This window comes from Mastigoproctus giganteus, chromosome 12 (genome assembly GCF_048544385.1).
Source record: "Mastigoproctus giganteus isolate SK-2022 chromosome 12, ASM4854438v1, whole genome shotgun sequence".
Classification (NCBI taxonomy): Eukaryota; Metazoa; Arthropoda; class Arachnida; order Uropygi; family Thelyphonidae; genus Mastigoproctus; species Mastigoproctus giganteus.
Genome location: NC_143586.1, coordinates 106353103 through 106371703, shown reverse-complemented (window position 1 = coordinate 106371703; position 18601 = coordinate 106353103). Strand labels below are relative to the sequence as shown.

The window sequence follows — 18601 nt, the reverse complement described above, 5'->3', positions numbered from 1 at the left end:
CTGAAGTCTTGTCTAGATGATCCTGCAGTGCTTCTTTAACCAGTGCCTCCATTAATTTTCTAGGAACAGAAGTTAAACTAACAGGTCTATAATTACTTGTGTCGCCCTTTGATCCTCCTTTGTGAATTGGGGTCACATTTGCACATCTCCAGTCCATGGGTACTTCCTCTGAGTCCAAGGAAGCTCTCATAATTATGGCTAAGGGTTTGCTTACTTCCTTTGCTGCCACCTTTAATATAACTGGATATATCCCATCCACCCCAGGTGCCTTTCTTGTATTTATCTTCAACAATTTCTCCTCCACTTTACTCTCAGTTATTACAAGATTCTCTAGCTTACTGCCAGAGTTGAATATACCTCTGGCATTCCGCTCGCTGAATAACTCCTCATGTGTGAATGTCGATGCAAAATATTCATTCAGTTTGTTAGCTACCTGAGCAGGATCATCAACAGTTGACCCATCATATCTAATTGCACAATTACCCTCCAAGTCCCTTTCATTCTCCACTACTCTGCCCCTCGACGTGGGCACCTGTATGTGGTGAGGGGACCTCCCAGTGACGCTGCTGGACTTCCAGACTAGCATCACTGGGATCCAACGCCCACAGCCAAGGTTCCAGGCTTACATCAATGGAATCCGTCGTGTTTGCATTGCGCTGCGACCCGTGGAAATTCGGAAAGGGGGATCTGGTGGTTGAGGGGCCCAGCTTCAATACACCACTTTGGCCCCTGCTTCGACAAGACAGGTGGTCCTGGAAGGCCCGGCTAGTAGGCTCGCCTGCGAGGGTCAACCGTGTCAATGCCACGCCCCTACCCTCATGGTCCGAGGGACAGGATTCAGGCTAGTGGCGGTGCGGGTATAGTGTCTGGGTAGCCCTGGCGTTCCACTCCCGAGCGCATTTATTGCATGCTGGGTAGTGGGCGTCCCTTTGGGCTCCGTGGTGGGTGGGGAGCCCAGGCACTGAACCATATAAAAAAACTCTATGAATCCTGATAAACTAACTTCTTCAGGGGCCCCAACCCGGTCCCTATCTGAAACCATTGACAAAGAAGCAGATAGCATTATTGCTAAAAAGAGGCAGCGAACCGAATTACCATCAGGGTCTGTCCCAAGTTTTTTAATTATGCATTCTACCAATGAAACACCGATTGGTAAAATGTCGCCCTTTTTTATGCAAAAAGGTTAGACGGGTTAGCAGGTTCACCCAAATCAGTTAAGGGGCTTCGTTCTGGAGACCTTTTAATTGAAACTAAAAGTGACAGGCAATCTGAACATCTACTCCGAACGACATCAATCGGAGGAATCCCTATAATAGTGTCACCACACAGAACACTCAATTCATCGAGAGGTGTCATTTCGGAGTGGAATCTTCTCGACATAACTGAGGAGGAAATCTGCTCCGAATTAAAACCACAGGGAGTTATTGCCATCAAGAGAATTACTGCGCGAAGGGATGGAAAAATTGTTAAAACCAGGAGCATTATCCTGACTTTTAACTCTCCTAAACCTCCTGACGAGATTAAAGCTGGATACATCAATTGTTCAGTGCGTCCATATGTTCCGAATCCTTTACGGTGTTTTAAATGCCAGAAGTATGGACATTCTCAAATGGCCTGCCGTGGAGTCCTTGCATGCGCTCGATGGGGTGCAAAGGACCACGAAACAACAGCATGTTCAGCCGCAAAACCCACCTGTATTAACTGTGAAGGCGAACACCCGGCCTATTCACGAGCATGCCAGAGGTGGAAAGAAGAAAAAGAAATTCAACGGCTGAAGGCAGAGCTAAATATATCATACCAAGAAGCAAGGAAATCGGTCAAACCCCTGAATATCAACAAACCTACCTATGCCCAGAAGGTAGCAGGGAGATGTTCCATCAGAACTCAGACGGACATGACCATTCCTCCAAAGGAGTCTTTCACTCCCATCGTGCGTTATCTCTTAAGTTTCAAAAACCTGCACAGAAGGACCAATCAGCTGCCAGTCCTATATCGGTACCTCCTAATGCTCCACAAGTAACAAAGGTAACTATGAAAGAAAAGAATAAAAAAGGGGAAGTCCCCCCTAGTACCCAAGAAAAGATGGATGTCGAGCAGAAGGAGGTACATTAGCATTAGTAGAGGCATTTGATGCAAGAAAGCAAGCTTATGCAGCATCAGCCAAAAAAAAAAAAAAAAAAAACCCACTTCCACTTCACCCCTCTGTTCGTTCAAAATACCTGTCCAGCTGAGCCTTAAACTTATTTAGGCTATCAACCTCCACCACAAGGGATGGAAGTCTGTTCCACCAACCAACCACCCGCTGGCTAAAGGCAAATTTCCGCACATCTATCCTATATCTGTCTTTCCTCAATTTGAATTTATGCCCTCTCAGGTGATTTTTCTGAGCTAGAGGAAGAATCCCATCAGCATTGAGCATGCTTAAACCATTCAAGGCTTTATACACCTCTATCAGATCACCTCGGTGGTGCCTAGTCTCCAGACACTGTAATTTGCAAAACTTAAGCCTTTCTTCGTAAGAGCACCCCTTTGTTCCATTCAGTAATCTTGTTGCCCTTCTCTGTAATCGTTCCAGCAGCTCTACATCCTTCTTGAAATGAGGCCTCCAGACCTGTATACAGTACTCTAGGTGTGGCCTGACCATTGCCTTATACAATGGAATAATCACCTCATTATCCCTGCTGGAAAAATTCCTGTATATCATTGACAATACTCCATGAGCTACTCTTGCAGCCCGTCTGCACTGCTCAGAGAACTTCATATCTGCCTGCACAACCACCCCCAAGTCCCTTTCATTCTCTACCACTGTCAGTGTAGTACCACAGAGTTGATACGTTGCTCTGGGGTTGCTGTTTCCCAAGTGTAGTACTTTATATTTGTCAATGTTAAACTTCATTTGCTACCTCTCAGCCCATCTGCTCAACCTTTCCAGATCCTGTTGCAGCAGCATAGTGTCAGTAGTGTCCTTGACAACCCTGCCAACCTTTGTATCATCTGCAAACTTGGACATTAATCCCAATATACCATCATCAATATCATTTATAAATACAGAAAACAATAATGGACCCAACACTGAGCCCTGAGGGACTCCACTAATAACATTAGTCCACGATGAGCAGTGTCCATTGATTACCACTCTCTGTCTTCTCCCCCTCAACCACCCCTTTATCCATAGCAGCAATTTGCCTCCAATGTCACACTGCTCCAATTTGTGTAGCAGTCTTCCATGTGCAACAGTATCAAAAGCCTTTCTAAGATCCAAGTATATAATATCAAAGTTATTCCCTGTATCCAGTTCTTTTGTGACTGCATCATAGTATCCAATCAAGTTGGTCAGGCAAGACTTCCCCTTAACAAAACCATGCTGTGTCTGAGCTATAACTGAAGTCTTGTCTAAATGATCCTGCAGTGCTTCTTTAACCAGTGCCTCCATTAATTTTCCTGGAACAGAAGTTAAGCTCACAGGTCTATAATTACTTTTGTCGGCCTTTGATCCTCCTTTGTGAATTGGAGTCACATTTGCACATTTCCAGTCTATGGGTACCTTCCCTGAGTCCAAGGAAGCTCTCATAATTATGGCTAAGGGTTTGCTTACTTCCTTTGCTGCCTCCTTTAATATAACTGGATAGATCCCATCCACCCCGGGTGCCTTGCTTGTGTTTATCTTCAACAGTTTCTCCTCCACTTTACTCCCAGTTATTTCAAGATTCTCTAGCTTACTGCTAGAGTTGAATACACCTCTGGCATTCCTCTTGCTGAATAACTCCTCATGTGTGAATGTCGATGCAAAATATTCATTTAGTTTGTTAGCTACCTGAGCAGGATCATCAACAGTTGACCCATCAATATCAAGTGGACCAATCTGATTCATCCCCTTCCTTCTAGAGTTTACATAAGTAAAGAACTCTTTGCTGTTTTTCTTTGCATCCCTTGCCAAGGATTTCTCGTAATCTGCCTTCGCCTGCCTAACCTCCGTTGTAACTTGGTTGCATATCAACTTGTATCTATCATAGGCTTCTGTGCCATGTGTTAATTTGTAAGTATCCCATGCATTTTTCTTCTCTGCCATATGCCTCAGTTCATCTGACATCCATTTTGGCCTAAACCTTGAACAATATTTCTTAGTTGGTATGTAAAGCCTAGTAGCTTCCAAGATAAGTTCTTTGAATGCTTCCCATTTTGGAACTCTTTGCGGAGGAAGAAATGGACACGGGACAGCGTCCATTCTTCCCCAAAAAAGATAAACCCAAGACTGATAAAAGTAAGCCCTCAGCACCTCGGAAGCCGCCTGATGGACCCACCAAGCCAAAATAATGGCTAAATTCCTACAATGGAATTGTCGTGGATTGCGGAAAAATATTGATGACATCAAGGCTCTCCTGCAAAAGCACGAGCCAGTTTGCTTTTGCTTGCAGGAGACATATCTAAAGGCAAATGATGATCCCACCATGCACAACATCACAATTTTTCGAAAGGACAGAATTGCTGATGGCTCTGCCCATGGGGGAGTGGCTATCCTTGTGGGTAACCAGACCCCAGTGCAGCCCTTGCTAATTACAACTAGCATAGAAGCTGTTGCAATTCGCCTTACGGTGGGATTTTTATTAACAATCTGCTCTATCTATTTGCCACCTGGGACTGACATCTCCCAGGAAGACCTTGATGATCTTCTAACGCAGTTGCCTCCCCCTTTCTTACTTCTCGGGGATTTTAAGGGACATAACACCCTGTGGGGTAGTGCTAACATCAATGGAAGGGGACGAGTCATAGAGCATATGCTAAATGACAATGACCTTTCCCTTCTAAATACTGGAACAAATACCTTCTTCCACATGCCTACCCGTACTTTTTCTGCCATTGATCTCTCTATCTGCCCCCTTTCTCTACTCCCTTCACTCACTTGGGAAGTGGAGGAGAATCCATACGGAAGTGATCACTTCCCTGTGATAACCTCGTTACACAACGGGAGACCATGTCTTCCCTTCAGGTTACCACGGTGGAAGATTGATCAGGCTGACTGGACTGCCTTCCAACATCAGGCAAATTTTGATCTTAGCACAGTCAGTCAAGAGCCTATCAATGATGCAGTTAAGTACATCACAGAAAATATTGTCCAAGCAGCTGCGAATGGTGTTCCAAAAACATCTGCCCGGTTTCCACCATTTCCCAAACCTTGGTGGAATTCACAATGCACAGCAGCAAAAAAGGCTCAAAACAAAGCGTGGGGGATATTAAGCCGATATCCTACCACGACCAACCTTATAGCCTTTAAACATGCACAAGCCAAAGCGTGATATATCCGCCGTCAGAGTCAAAAGGAATCGTGGATAAGTTTTACATCATCTATTAACCAGTCTACCAACTCTAAGGTAGTCTGGGATAAAATCCGGAAAATGAAGGGAAAATATACATCCCACCCTTCTTCAATCCTAGATTATAATGGATGCTCTATTGCAGATCAAACTGCAATAGCCAATTCTGTTGGGGAAACATTCTCTAACATCTCTGCAACATCTTCATATTGCCCAGAGTTCCTGGTCCTGAAATATAAAATCGAAAAACAGGCACTTAACTTTAAATCTAAGAGCATTTATCCCTACAACGGGGATTTCACTATTCAGGAACTGAAAAGAGCCCTCGCTCTTTCCAAAGCAAGTGCCGTTGGACCAGATGGCATCCATTATGAAATGGTTAAACATCTTTCACCAAAATCTATGGATTTTCTGCTCCTTCTGTATAACAGAATCTTTACTGAAGGGCAGTTTCTGGATTCCTGGCGAAAGGCAATCGTTCTTGCCTTTCCTAAGCCAGGAAAGGATCCAAAAGTCACCACCAATTATCGTCCTATTGCTCTGACTAGCTGTCTGTGCAAAATCCTGGAGAGAATGGTTAATTCTCATTTAATATGGTATCTCAAATCAAATGACCTTCTCTCCAACATCCAGTGCGGCTTCCGAAGGAACCGGTCCACTTTGGACCATCTTATTAGATTGGAAGCATCCATCCGGGATGCTTTCCTAAAACGCGAACACTTGGTGTCGGTGTTCTTTGACATGGAAAAAGCGTATGACACAACTTGGAGATTTGGCATTTTAAAAGATTTACATAGCCTAGGCCTTAGAGGGCATCTCCCCTTTTTTATTCAAAACTTTTTAGCCAATCGATCGTTCCAAGTTCTTGTGGGATCCTCACTCTCTCGCTCCTTTAGCCAAGAGGAGGGAGTACCACAAGGATCAGTATTAAGTGTCACGCTTTTTGCCATCAAAATAAATTCCATCAAAGAATAACTTCCTCCAACTGTAAACAGTGCCCTCTATGTTGATGACTTTAGCATTTTTTGTCAGTCATGCAACATGAGGGTTATTGAAAGACAACTGCAGAAAGCCATTGATAGGCTGAATTCCTGGGCACTTGCTAATGGCTTCAGGTTCTCGCCTGAGAAGACCGTTTGCGTACACTTTTGTTGCAAGCGTAATCTAAATCCTGAACCTGAATTAAGGCTCGGACAAAATGCTATTCCAGTAGCAGCGAACACAAAATTCTTGGGACTCATATTCGATAAAAAACTGACCTTTTTGGATCATATTCGTCAACTCCGCACAAAGTGCACATGTGGGCTTAATATTCTCCGCCTGCTCTCCTCTACATCTTGGGGAGCAGACCGATGTATCCTTCTTCGGTTTTACCGTGCACTTGTGCGATCCAAACTAGACTATGGGTCCCAGGTATATTCCTCAGCCAGAGACAGTGTCCTGCGATGGCTGGACACCGTCCATTATCAGGCCCTACATATTGCTACTGGAGCATATCGCACATCTCCTGTCCAGAGCTTATACGTCGAAGCAAACGAACCACCGTTATCGCTTCGACGTAAGCAGTTGTCTTTAAAGTACGCTTTAAAACTGAAATCCCTGCCAGACCATCCTACGTGGCCATTCGTTTTTGAGCCACGATGGGAAAATTTATACAATACCTGTAAGACTGCCAATCGTTCTTTTGGTATTCGTCTCCAAGAGCTACTCAAAGAACTTAATATTAAGGTAGACAAGGTTGCCCAAACACCAAAGCAACCCTTTCCACCCTGGCATGCTCATGTCCCGGCATGTGACTTATCTCTTAGAAATTGGGGAAAGTCGGACACTCCATCATCTGTCTACCTGCAGCTTCATTCAGCTCACCAAACTGAATATTCCGACTTCGCGCCAGTCTACACAGACGGTTCGAAGTCGGAATCATACGTGGGATCTGCTGCTGTCTTTACAGACACCACTACATCGGAGCAGATTCCCTCTGAATGCAGCATATTTACTGCAGAGCTGCACGCTATAGAGTCAGCCTTGGATCACACCAGTGAATGCCAATACCAAAGGTTCATTTTATATATTGACTCTCTCAGTGTGTTACAGGCTTTAATATCTGTGAGGTATAATCCTCATCCGGTTCTGTCTAGCATTCAGCAGAAGATTCACTTCCTCCGAGAACGTGAATATGATACCCCCTTTTGCTGAATTCCCAGCCACATTGGGATCAGGGGAAATGATTTGGCTGACTCCGCAGCCAAATCAGCAATTCCCAATAATAATCGCTGCCTGTCAGTCCCCTATACAGACTACAGGCAAACAATACAGCAGAAGATACACTCCCAATGGCAGGATTTGTGGAATAGACAGACTGGGAATAAACTATATCGTATAAAGCCTGTAATTGAACCGTGGCAGTCTAGTCTGCGCAGGAATCGTAAGGAGGAAGTTGTTCTTGCCCGGACCCGCATAGGACATAGTCATTTGACACATTCATTTTTGCTGAGGGCTGATGACCCTCCTATATGTGAGTCCTGTGGCACAGTTTTATCCATGAGACACATTTTAATTGATTGTCCAGATTTTAGCAATATCCGTTTTACCGCTTTTAATCATCTGACTGAGCCGTATACACTCAGTCAGATTTTATCCGACAATGACAATGTGTCTGCTGTTTTTAGCCTTTTAAGATCAATAAATATTTTTGCTAGTATATAAAATTTACATTTTTCTTTTATATATTTGTTATACCTTTGGACATAGTGACCTAACTAATTAGGTCACTGAAAGTTTAAACTTTTTTATAAATGACATGGTCTTGGCGTATTATAGCCTTAGTAGCTAATGCGCCAATAAAACCAAAACCAAACCAAATCCACTACTCTGAGTATAACACCACCCAGTTGGTACATTTCTCTGAGGTTACTGCTACCCATATGCAGTACTTTGTATCTGTCAATGTTAAACTTCAGTTGCTACTTCTCATCCTATCTGCCCAACTTTTCCAGATCCTGTTGCAGCAGCATACTGTCATTACTGTTGTTAACAATCCTCCCAACCTTTGTATCATCTGCAAACTTTGACATTTAGCTTTATATACCTTCATCAATATCATTGATAAACCTGCAGCCACCACTAATAAAATTAATCCACAAAGAGCAGTATCCATTTATTACCACTCTGTCTTCTCCCACTCAACCATCCTTTTATCCACTGTAGCAACTTGCCCTTAATGCCATACTGTTCCAATTTGTACAGTAATCTTCCATGTGCTACAGTATCAAAAGCTTTCCTGAAATCCAAGTACAGTCATCCCTCGATTTGTGCAGTTTTTTATTGCATGGCGAGTTTCGCTACCTGTGCAATTTGTTTACGAAGCTTCAAAAATAGGAACGAAGAGCAGATTTTGAAATTTTATTTGTTTTTTACATGATTGAAGATTTCATCGAAGGAGAAATATATTTCACCATAATAACATAAAATTCCAGCTGTCAGTATTATTGCAAATGCAATAAGATCGAGTTTACTACCCACCCGTTTATAATTAGATTGCATTAACAGAAAAGGCCAATAAACTGGAAAGTGCAAATTGTTTTTATTGTTTAATGGTTGTGACCTCCAGAAATGTGCTTTAGAAAAATATCACAAAGGTGTCAAAACTGATTCTTATAACCAAACATAGCAATAAACGGTGGTGTGTTTGTCCAACTTTTGAAACAACTTCCTCATTCAAGAACACCCTTCATCAGTTATCCCATGTTAGCTGTTCAGACAGAATATTTTCTAGTTCATGCAACATAAAGTGTTTTAATCGGTAAGCATTGCTTTTGCTGATTTAATATTTGTCTATATAAAGTGTGTGTATTTAATTAATGCCTAAAATGAAGAAAGCTACAAAAAAAAAAAAAAAAAATTAAAATTCGTTATATAAAGAGTTAGAAAATGCCGAAAAGTGTGCAACATTGGCCAAGAAATACAGCATAAATGAATCTAGCATTCGACGAATTAGGGAAAATGCTGAGAAAATTAAATGTTCAGTTATCTGTTCCACATCATTTGCTGCAAAAAACACTACAAAAGTGAGATCTGTTAATAGAGAAAACTGAAAAAGTACTTAATCAAAAGAGAATGCCTCTTAGTTCAGATATTATTTGTGCCAAAGCTCTGCAAATTTTTAATTGCTTACAAGAAGAAGAAGCCGGTCCATCCAATGCAGATGTCTTTCAGGCCAGTAAGGGTTGGTTGGTTTGAAATTTTAAAAAATGCCAGTCTTCACAATCTAAAATTAATGGGTGAATAACAGTGCAGATATGGAAGCTGCTTCTTTGTATCCGAAAACTTTAAAGGATGTCATTGCAACTGAGGGCTATCTAGCAAGTCAAGTGTTTAATTTTGATGAGACCGGCTTATTTTGGAAGCATATGCCAAGCTGAACATTCATTTCAAAAGAAGAGAAAACCACCCCAGGTTTCAAAGCTGCAAAAGATCAATTTTGTTAGGTGGCAAATTTAAGTGTAAACCATTTTTAATTTATTATGGTACGCTATTATACTGTGTCAGTTATAAATGGTACTTTAAGAGATCTACAATTTTCGAATTGTGTAAACCATTTCTAATTTATACATCAGAAAAGCCTCATGCTTTTAAAGGAATATCAAAAAGCTCCTTACCAGTTCCTCGGAAATCAAGCAAAAACACTTGGATGACAGCTAAAATCTTTGAGCATTGGTTTTTAAATTGCTTTTGCGTCAAAACAAAAAAGATATGGCCTGAAGACGAACAAAGCATTCAAAATCTTACTCATTCTTGACAATGCGGCCAGTCATTCTGCACATTTGTCTGATCTGCACCCAAATGTGAAAGTTACCTTTCTTCCAGCGAATACTAGTTTGTTAATTCAGCCGATGGACCAAGGTGTTATAGCTTCCTTTAAACTTTACAACCTAAGATCTTGTTTACAATTGGTAGAAGCTACTAATGGAATAGGCAGTCTTTCAATTTGAGATTATTGGCGGAATTATAACATTCTTGATGCTGTGAAAAATACTGAATTCGCATGGAGTGAAGTTAAGAACAATGAATGCAGTGTGGAAAAAGCTGTGGCCACAACGCTTGCACTAAGAAATCCCAGAGGTAGTTGAAATTGTGAGAATTGGCAAAATGATTAGCAGAGAGGGATTTGAAGAACTGGAACCAGCAGGTATTACAGAAGTCCTTGAAGCTCATAGAGCACAATTATTGGTGGACGATATTTTTTCGCAATGTGAAGAAGATAACAAAAATGATAAAAACGATTAAGATGCACACAAAAATTTGACCGCGAAGAGAATAGCTGAGTTTTTAAGACTTGCAAATCAGCTTAGCCAAGAAGCTCTGGATATGGATTTGGAGAGGAGTTTAAATTTTCACATAACTTTATCATTAGCATTAGTTCCTTATGAAGAAATTTATAGAGAAAAACGGTGTGCTTCTAAGCAAACAATTTTAACAAATTTTTTTCAAAAAGTGCCGGATACTGTTGCAAGTTTATCACAGAAAAACAGCGACGAAGAAGCAATGAATTTAGATTAAAAATCTAGAGGTAAGTAGTAGCAAGATTAATTTTATGGACATGTTTCTAATTTTTTTCTTTTTTTCTTACCAAATAAATACAATTAATTTTTTTTTTGTGTACAGGTACAGAACCCTCATTATGTCATATAAACTACATTTTGCATTACACAGATTTGGACTGCACAGCGTTTTCCCAGAATGTAACCCCTGCACAAATCGGGGGATGACTGCATATGATATCAAAATTATTTTTTGCATACAGTTCCTTTGTGACCATGTCATAGTATCCAATCAAACTGGTCAGACAAGACTTCTCCTTTACAAACCTGTGTCTGAATTATTACTACAGAGAACAAGGCTACTATCCCATGTTTATATTTTGCAATGTAGACTAGCACAACTAATGGCCAATTAGTTAGCTAAATAAGCAAAAACTCAGTCAAGTATATTAAAATTCCAATTTTAACATCCTTAGGATTTTTAAATAATTCAAATCTTAACATAATTTTACTATTTTTTGGGAAAAGAAAAAGATGAAGAAAAATGAAGTTTTTGCAAAAAGACAAACTCTTTGTAACCAACTATATTATGATGATGAGGTGGAGAAGGGATCAAATAGATTGAAAAAGATGGACTCTCCAATGTAAATCCAGCTACGGATAAAGTTATCTGGTTCTGTCCGGCAAATCTATTATTTCATTTAATGCTACTGGAGAACAGCTCCCACTTTGGCACTTGATTTCCTCAAATGCTACAATATCATAATTGCAAGTTATACTAGTTTTGCACTTTAATAAACAGCACTTCCCAAAAGGAAAATACTCAATTGTTTATTAGTAGTGGCCGCCACACTAAAGTACCATATATTCAAGTAGAATTTTGGTGTGAACACTACTAATAATTTACAGACCCCCTCCCGGACACACTTTATCAAGTTCTGGTACAGTACCAGAGCAAACTGTATAAAGAATATGCTAAAATGTAATAAATAATTTTGCTGTGCAGTTCAAAGTATATAAAGTAAAAAGTTCCTTTTGAGATGGATGGGAATTATTGTATTGTTCTATTGTACCTGAGCACTGTAGAATAAGTGATACTGTTATCACAGAGGAAAACGCAAAATAAGAACTACTGAGTTTGAAAATGGGTTGTTCCCTGCTACCAACTGAAAGCCGTAACTGAAAGAGACTGGGAAAGGGTGCATAAAACCAACCATTAATGTTAATCATGAAGTCACTGGTGGAGAAAGGGGAGTACCAAGAATTGGAGAAGGGGAAAACAGCTTACCAATCCACAAAGTTACAGTTAAGAAGGATGAGATGAGTAATTACAGATTGGTCAAATTGATCTCGCTGGTAGAAAATACTGGAATCTATGGCAAAGAGTGTAATATTATAGAATCATCTTGAGGGATGTTTGTTTGGTTTTTAGGAGCATTAGCAACTAAGGCCATATTGCTCCGGGAATATGCGGTGGTCATTCCCTGACCTTTCCGCATCCTCCGTATTTGGTGGTTACGGGTTCGAACCCCGGTCTAATCAAGAAGCGTGTGCTATGCACTGCTGCTCCTTCCCACCTGGCTACGGAGGCACATTTGAGGGATGTAATATCCTAGATGGATCAAAACACAGCTATATAATGGGAAAATCTTGTCAAACCTGAAACGCTACTATGGCAGTCATACAGAAGTTGGATGCAAGAAACAAATTTCACATGATAGATACCTTGATTTCCATTACTCCAATTTCTGTCTTTTCACTTATGTCCCTTCTCTCACTTATACATCCAACAAAACAGTTGATGATGATTCACCATACTAGGGTCATCCGAAAAAGTAAACAAGATATACAGTCCATAAACTGCATTTAAGTTTCTGAACAACTGGATTTTTTATGGCCATAGATTTCACACTTAAAAGCTAATAATGCTTTCTGATAAAAGGCAACAGGTCAATTTCTTTTCACCATGGAATGTTATAGGTTCTTTGTTGGACAAGCACTTCTCTCTGTACAAAGCTTTTTAAATGAATGAAAGAAGAGTGTTGGGATGGAATATCTCTGCATTGAAATTCTCCTCTGAAAGCTCTCAGAATAACAAGACTACTATCATATTTAAAGCAGTGTTTAACAATTTTACTTTATGTGGGAATATTACAATGATTCATCATTAAAATCTTCTTGGACAAAAAATGAAATTAGTTGAAATGGTTATTAGTAGCTTAGAAATATGAAATAAAATTTTGCTACATACAGTATACTGTAGAAATAACGGTACAATGAGTTCAGATTTATACATACAGCGCAGATGTATTGCAGAGCCAAAAAAAAAAAAAGAAAACTGCAAGAAGTCACGTGATTACTGTATTTGTTTATATTCGTCATTTTCAAAGTGAATTCTGTACTGATATCGGGGATTATGCAGCTGTTTTACATTTATTTTAAATTAAAAATCCCTCGCTATGGCTCCTAAAGTTAATAAACCTCATACAGAGAAGAAAAGAACAACATTAAAGCTTAGTGATAAACTTGATATAATCCAAACTATTACATTAGGGTCACCCGGAATGTTAATTCATATACCCATGTGTATTGTCTATAAATCGCATATCTGCTCGACTTGCCTGTTTTGCTGGATGAGAAACCCATTTCTGGGGGAAAACCCTTGCTATCTATGCCTGAGACCCACTAACTCAGCCACGGAGTGAAAAAAGCCTATTAAAGTTTCTCGCGTCATCAGCGGGATTCAAACCCGGGCCTTTTCCATCCGGTGTGGAGAGGAAGGTAACGATACCACTGTGCTACCCGTGCAGACTAAACTTGATATAATAATGAAAATAGAATGGGACATTACGAAAATTTTTATTTTGTTTCTCAGAGCAAACTAAACTAGAATTGCAATTAATAAGCTTTCGGCTGGGAGGCAGCCTTCTTCCGATTGAATACATGAATGGCAGTTGGAATAGAGATGTGCACTGCCAGGATGGTGCGTGAGGCGCGTGGTTAATTGTTTGTTGATGTTTGTGGCTGTGACATATGGTGGTGACATGGCCAGCGTTTATCTATGGATAGAATTACTGCCTCTGTGATGGGGTTAACTTGGCAACCACTGTTCCTGTTCAAAGAGGCATCTGAGCATTTTATATTTAACGATTCCAACCAGGTGCGCTTTAGGTAATTGTGGGACCTGTCCACAACCACGACATTGCGGTGTGGGTCGATGTCGTCCAGACATGCTCGGCGATAGCTGAGTGTTCTACATCTGCCAAACAGATCGCCCTTTTATGTTCTGAGAGACGTTTCTCGAGTTGACGTCCAGTCTCTCCAAAGTAGCAGCTAGTGCAGTCACGGCAAGAGATGCGATAGACCAAACCGCTCTGTAGAAGAGTGGGGACGGGTGTTTTTTACGTTGGAGATAAGAGAACGCAGTTTCTTGCCTGGGAGTTGGATGCATTTTATCCCATATGATTTTAGGATTCTACCGATCTGTTGTGACAGGTTGGGGTAGTATGGGATAAATGCCCTCGTGGATGACTCGTCACTGTTGCTGTTGGTTGTCATGTTGTCGCGTGCCTGTAGATCACACCTGTCAAGGACGTCGATGGGATAGCCACACTTCGTAAGGTCTACTTTGACTCTGGTGATCTCTTTGCGTCTCTCATCTGCGGAGCTGGAGTGTGTCCAGGCACGAGTTAGCAAGGTTCGGGCAGTGGAGAGGAGGTGGCCCCGTGTGTGTGCTGACAGGAAGTTGGTAAATTGGCCAGCACACATAGGTTTGCGATAAACTGTCGTTCGACTCCAGCTCAATCGTAAACTTTATGAAGGGCGATAGTGAGTTGAGGTGAGTTAGGAGTCGTTGACCTGAGTCTCTAGGGATGACAATGAACACATCGCCTACATAGCGACACCAAAAGGCGATGTGATCTGGTGCGTGTGTAAACGCACGTCCCTCTAACTCCTCCATCACGATGTTTGCTGTGACAGAGCTGCCAGGGGAACCCATGGCTGTGCCATGTATCTGCTGGTAGATTGAGTCGTTGAACACGATTGCACCCCCTGTTAAGCACAGTCTGAGGGCAGCGGAAATGTCATCAGGCGTCAGCCTAGTTCTGTCGTTAAGGGTTTCATCGTTGTCCAAGAGTTGTTTTGCACAAGATGGCAAGTTCCACTGGGATGGAGGTAAATAGTGATATTACATCGAACGAAGCCATGACTTGATCCTGTGAGATGGATATAGAGTGGATCCTTTCTATGAACTCAACACTGTTGGAGATGGTGTAGGTGGTCTTGCCAACTAGAGGAGAAAGAAGTCTCGAGACAAACTTGGACAGCTCGTAAGTCGGTGATCCACAGCAGGATACAATTGGTCTTAGTGGTGTGTCTTCTTTGTGCACCTTCGGCAGGCCGTAAAACCGTGGGATCTGACACCCGGAGGCACGGAGGTGATATGGGTTGACTGTGTGATTTTTTTTTTTTTTTTTCTTGTTTCAGCCAGCTGTTGATGAGGATATTCACCTCTGACTCCCATCGTTCCAAAGCTCTGTTGGGGTTAACGGCTAAGGGTTTGTAGACGGAAGTGTCTCGTAAAAGCAGTAAGGCTTTCGCCATGTAATCAGCGTGGTTCATTACAACCGTATGACAGCCTTTGGCCTCTAGTAGGATGACGATGGACGAATCCTGTTTCAGTGCCTTGAGGGTAGAAATCTGCATACGGCTGAGGTTTGAAGAGACGGGGCGAGCATGGTGTAGAACTGCTGCAGTCTTCAACCGGATAGCGTTGGCTGCATCTTCCGGGAGGCGTGATAAGCTCGCTTCCACACCCAAGGCGATGTCGGTGATCGGTGAGTGCTTTGGAAGAACGGCAAATGTCATGCCAAGGGTCAATAAGTTTATTTGTTCTGCAGATAACTGCTTGCTGCTTAGGTTCAGTACAAAGTCCGTACAATTTGTGAGAGGGGTATTATGCTGGCGACGAAATTGTTGGGATTCATTAAATAAAGTATTGATCGGGAATCAAATATCAAATAGCAGATCGGGAATCAAAGCCTTAAGGTCGGCTAGTAGGCATGCTTTGCTCGCTGAAGCACGTTGTATGTCATGATGGAGGCAGCCAATCCATATGTACAGAGTCTTGAAGCCGAAGTTCCGACAGGCACGTCCCATACGCTCATTAGAAAACGGTTGTTTGTACCGAAACCCTTTCGGTATAATCTTGTTAGCTTTGCGTCTATGTGCAAACCTCAGGTGTTGTCTGGCATGGGCTATAAAGATAAAATCTTTCTGTAATCTCACGACCATATCATATGCTGGTTGGCCAAGAATAGTCCGAACATAGTAAAAAAGGCCTACGTGTTCTGGATTCATTACGAAAATTTTTATTTTGTTTCTCAGAGCAAACTAAACTAGAATTACAATTAATAAGCTTTCGGCTGGGAGGCAGCCTTCTTCAGATTGAATACATGAATGGCAGTTGGAATAGAGATGTGCACTGCCAGGATGGTGCGTGAGGCGCGTGGTTAATTGTTTGTTGATGTTTGTGGCTGTGACATATGGTGGCGACGTGGCCAGCGTTTGTCTATGGATAGAATTAAGATGTCGTGGTTGTGGACAGGTCCCACCATTACCTAAAGCACACCTGGTTGGAATCGTTAAATATAAAATGCTCGGATGCCTCTTTGAACAGGAACAGTGGTTGCCAAGTTAACCCCATCACAGAGGCAGTAATTCTATCCATAGACAAATGCTGGCCACGTCACCACCATATGTCACAGCCACAAACATCAACAAACAATTAACCACGCGCCTCACGCACCATCCTGGCAGTGCACATCTCTATTCCAACTGCCATTCATGTATTCAATCTGAAGAAGGCTGCCTCCCAGCCGAAAGCTTATTAATTGTAATTCTAGTTTAGTTTGCTCTGAGAAACAAAATAAATTTTTGTAATGAATCCAGAGCACGTAGGCCTTTTTTACTAGAATGGGACATAAGCAGAAGTGTATTAATGGCAGAATATAACATTGGGCCGTCAACATGTTTGTTTTTTCATGTGCAGTTAGAAGTGCTCCCAGGTCTATCAGTGACCTGTGCAAGATTTTTGGGTGCACACTCTCCGACTTGAAATTTAGCAAATCAGTGAATTTTTGGGGCATTTTGTTCCCCCTAAATTTTGGCACTCTGTTTGGGGGAACGGTTCGATCGTACCTTAAGTACCCTGTGTACAGTTAATACAATTAAGAATAAGAAATACAGATTAAGAATGCAATATTCTTAATCTCTATTCTCTTATCTTATAATATTCTTAATTCTTAAGAATAATATTCTTAATCTCTATAGTTTAGTTTGCTCTGAGAAACAAAATAAATTTTCGTAACGAATCTAGAGCACGTAGGCCTTTTTTACTAGAATGGGACATAAGCAGAAGTGTATTAATAGCAGAATATAACATTGGGTCGTCAACATGTTTGTTTTTTCATGTGCAGTTAGAAGTGCTCCCAGGTCTATCAGTGACCTGTGCGAGATTTTTGGGTGCACACTCTCCGACTTGAAATTTAGCAAATCAGTGAATTTTTGGGGCATTTTGTTCCCCCTAAATTTTGGCACTCTGTTTGGGGGAACGGTTCGATCGTACCTTAAGTACCCTGTGTACAGTTAATACAATTAAGAATAAGAAATACAGATTAAGAATGCAATATTCTTAATCTCTATTCTCTTATCTTATAATATTCTTAATTCTTAAGAATAATATTCTTAATCTCTATAGTTTAGTTTGCTCTGAGAAACAAAATAAATTTTCGTAATGAATCTAGAGCACGTAGGCCTTTTTTACTAGAATGGGACATAAGCAGAAGTGTATTAATAGCAGAATATAACATTGGGTCGTCAACATGTTTGTTTTTTCATGTGCAGTTAGAAGTGCTCCCAGGTCTATCAGTGACCTGTGCGAGATTTTTGGGTGCACACTCTCCGACTTGAAATTTAGCAAATCAGTGAATTTTTGGGGCATTTTGTTCCCCCTAAATTTTGGCACTCTGTTTGGGGGAACGACTCGATCGTACCTTAAGTACCCTGTGTGCAGTTAATACAATTAAGAATAAGAAATACAGATTAAGAATGCAATATTCTTAATCTCTATTTCTTATTTTGCTTCCTTATTTTTGCATTAAATACATTAAAAATAAAACTTTCTAGATAATGGCACCTCGAATCCCTAAAGGTGACATTATTTCAAAAGTCTACCGTATAATGTAAATTTACCTTCTTCCACAACTTCTCCCACAAAAACTTTGGCAATTCCAGAAACAGCAATGACCACATTCTGGGAAATAGAACACCCAGTTATTGATTGCATTAACTATAAAATGAAAAAATTAAAATTAAACAACTGTTTTCCACATTTTACAGTAATTTCATTAAAACTAATTTAAAAGGAATCAATCTCTAGTATAAAAATGAAGGGTTAAATAGTGATGTGAAACAGCAAATATTTAGTGAGTTTCCAATGAGGTCAATATACAGCATGTTGTGCACTTGCTTATATAAATTTAAGACTAATATTTATGCTTACTCCACATGAAGGAAGTTTAACAATAAGATGTTGACCAATTACAAAAATAAATCAGAAAAGTGCTTATACTGAATTAAATTAAATTTTTTATTTAATTAACTTGCATTTAATATGTACTTTTATACATCTACTTTATATTTACTATCGCGACATTGCATTCTTAAGGAAATTTCATCCATGTGGAC

The 18601-nt window shown here is 40.7% G+C and overlaps 1 protein-coding gene across 3 annotated transcripts in view; it reads right to left on the bottom strand.

Annotated features, from left to right (window-relative positions):
* The window catches only part of Taf11 (TATA-box binding protein associated factor 11), a 114324-nt gene that overhangs the window by 49630 nt on the left and 46093 nt on the right, over positions 1-18601 (bottom strand). For 2 of the 3 annotated variants that reach the window (XM_090386078.1, XM_090386076.1), the window contains exon 3: positions 18107-18203. In XM_090386078.1, the coding sequence (XP_090242204.1) occupies positions 18107-18203 (97 nt within the window). The remainder of the gene's footprint in view (positions 1-18106; positions 18204-18601) is intronic. The other variant, XM_090386077.1, reaches the window with a different exon arrangement.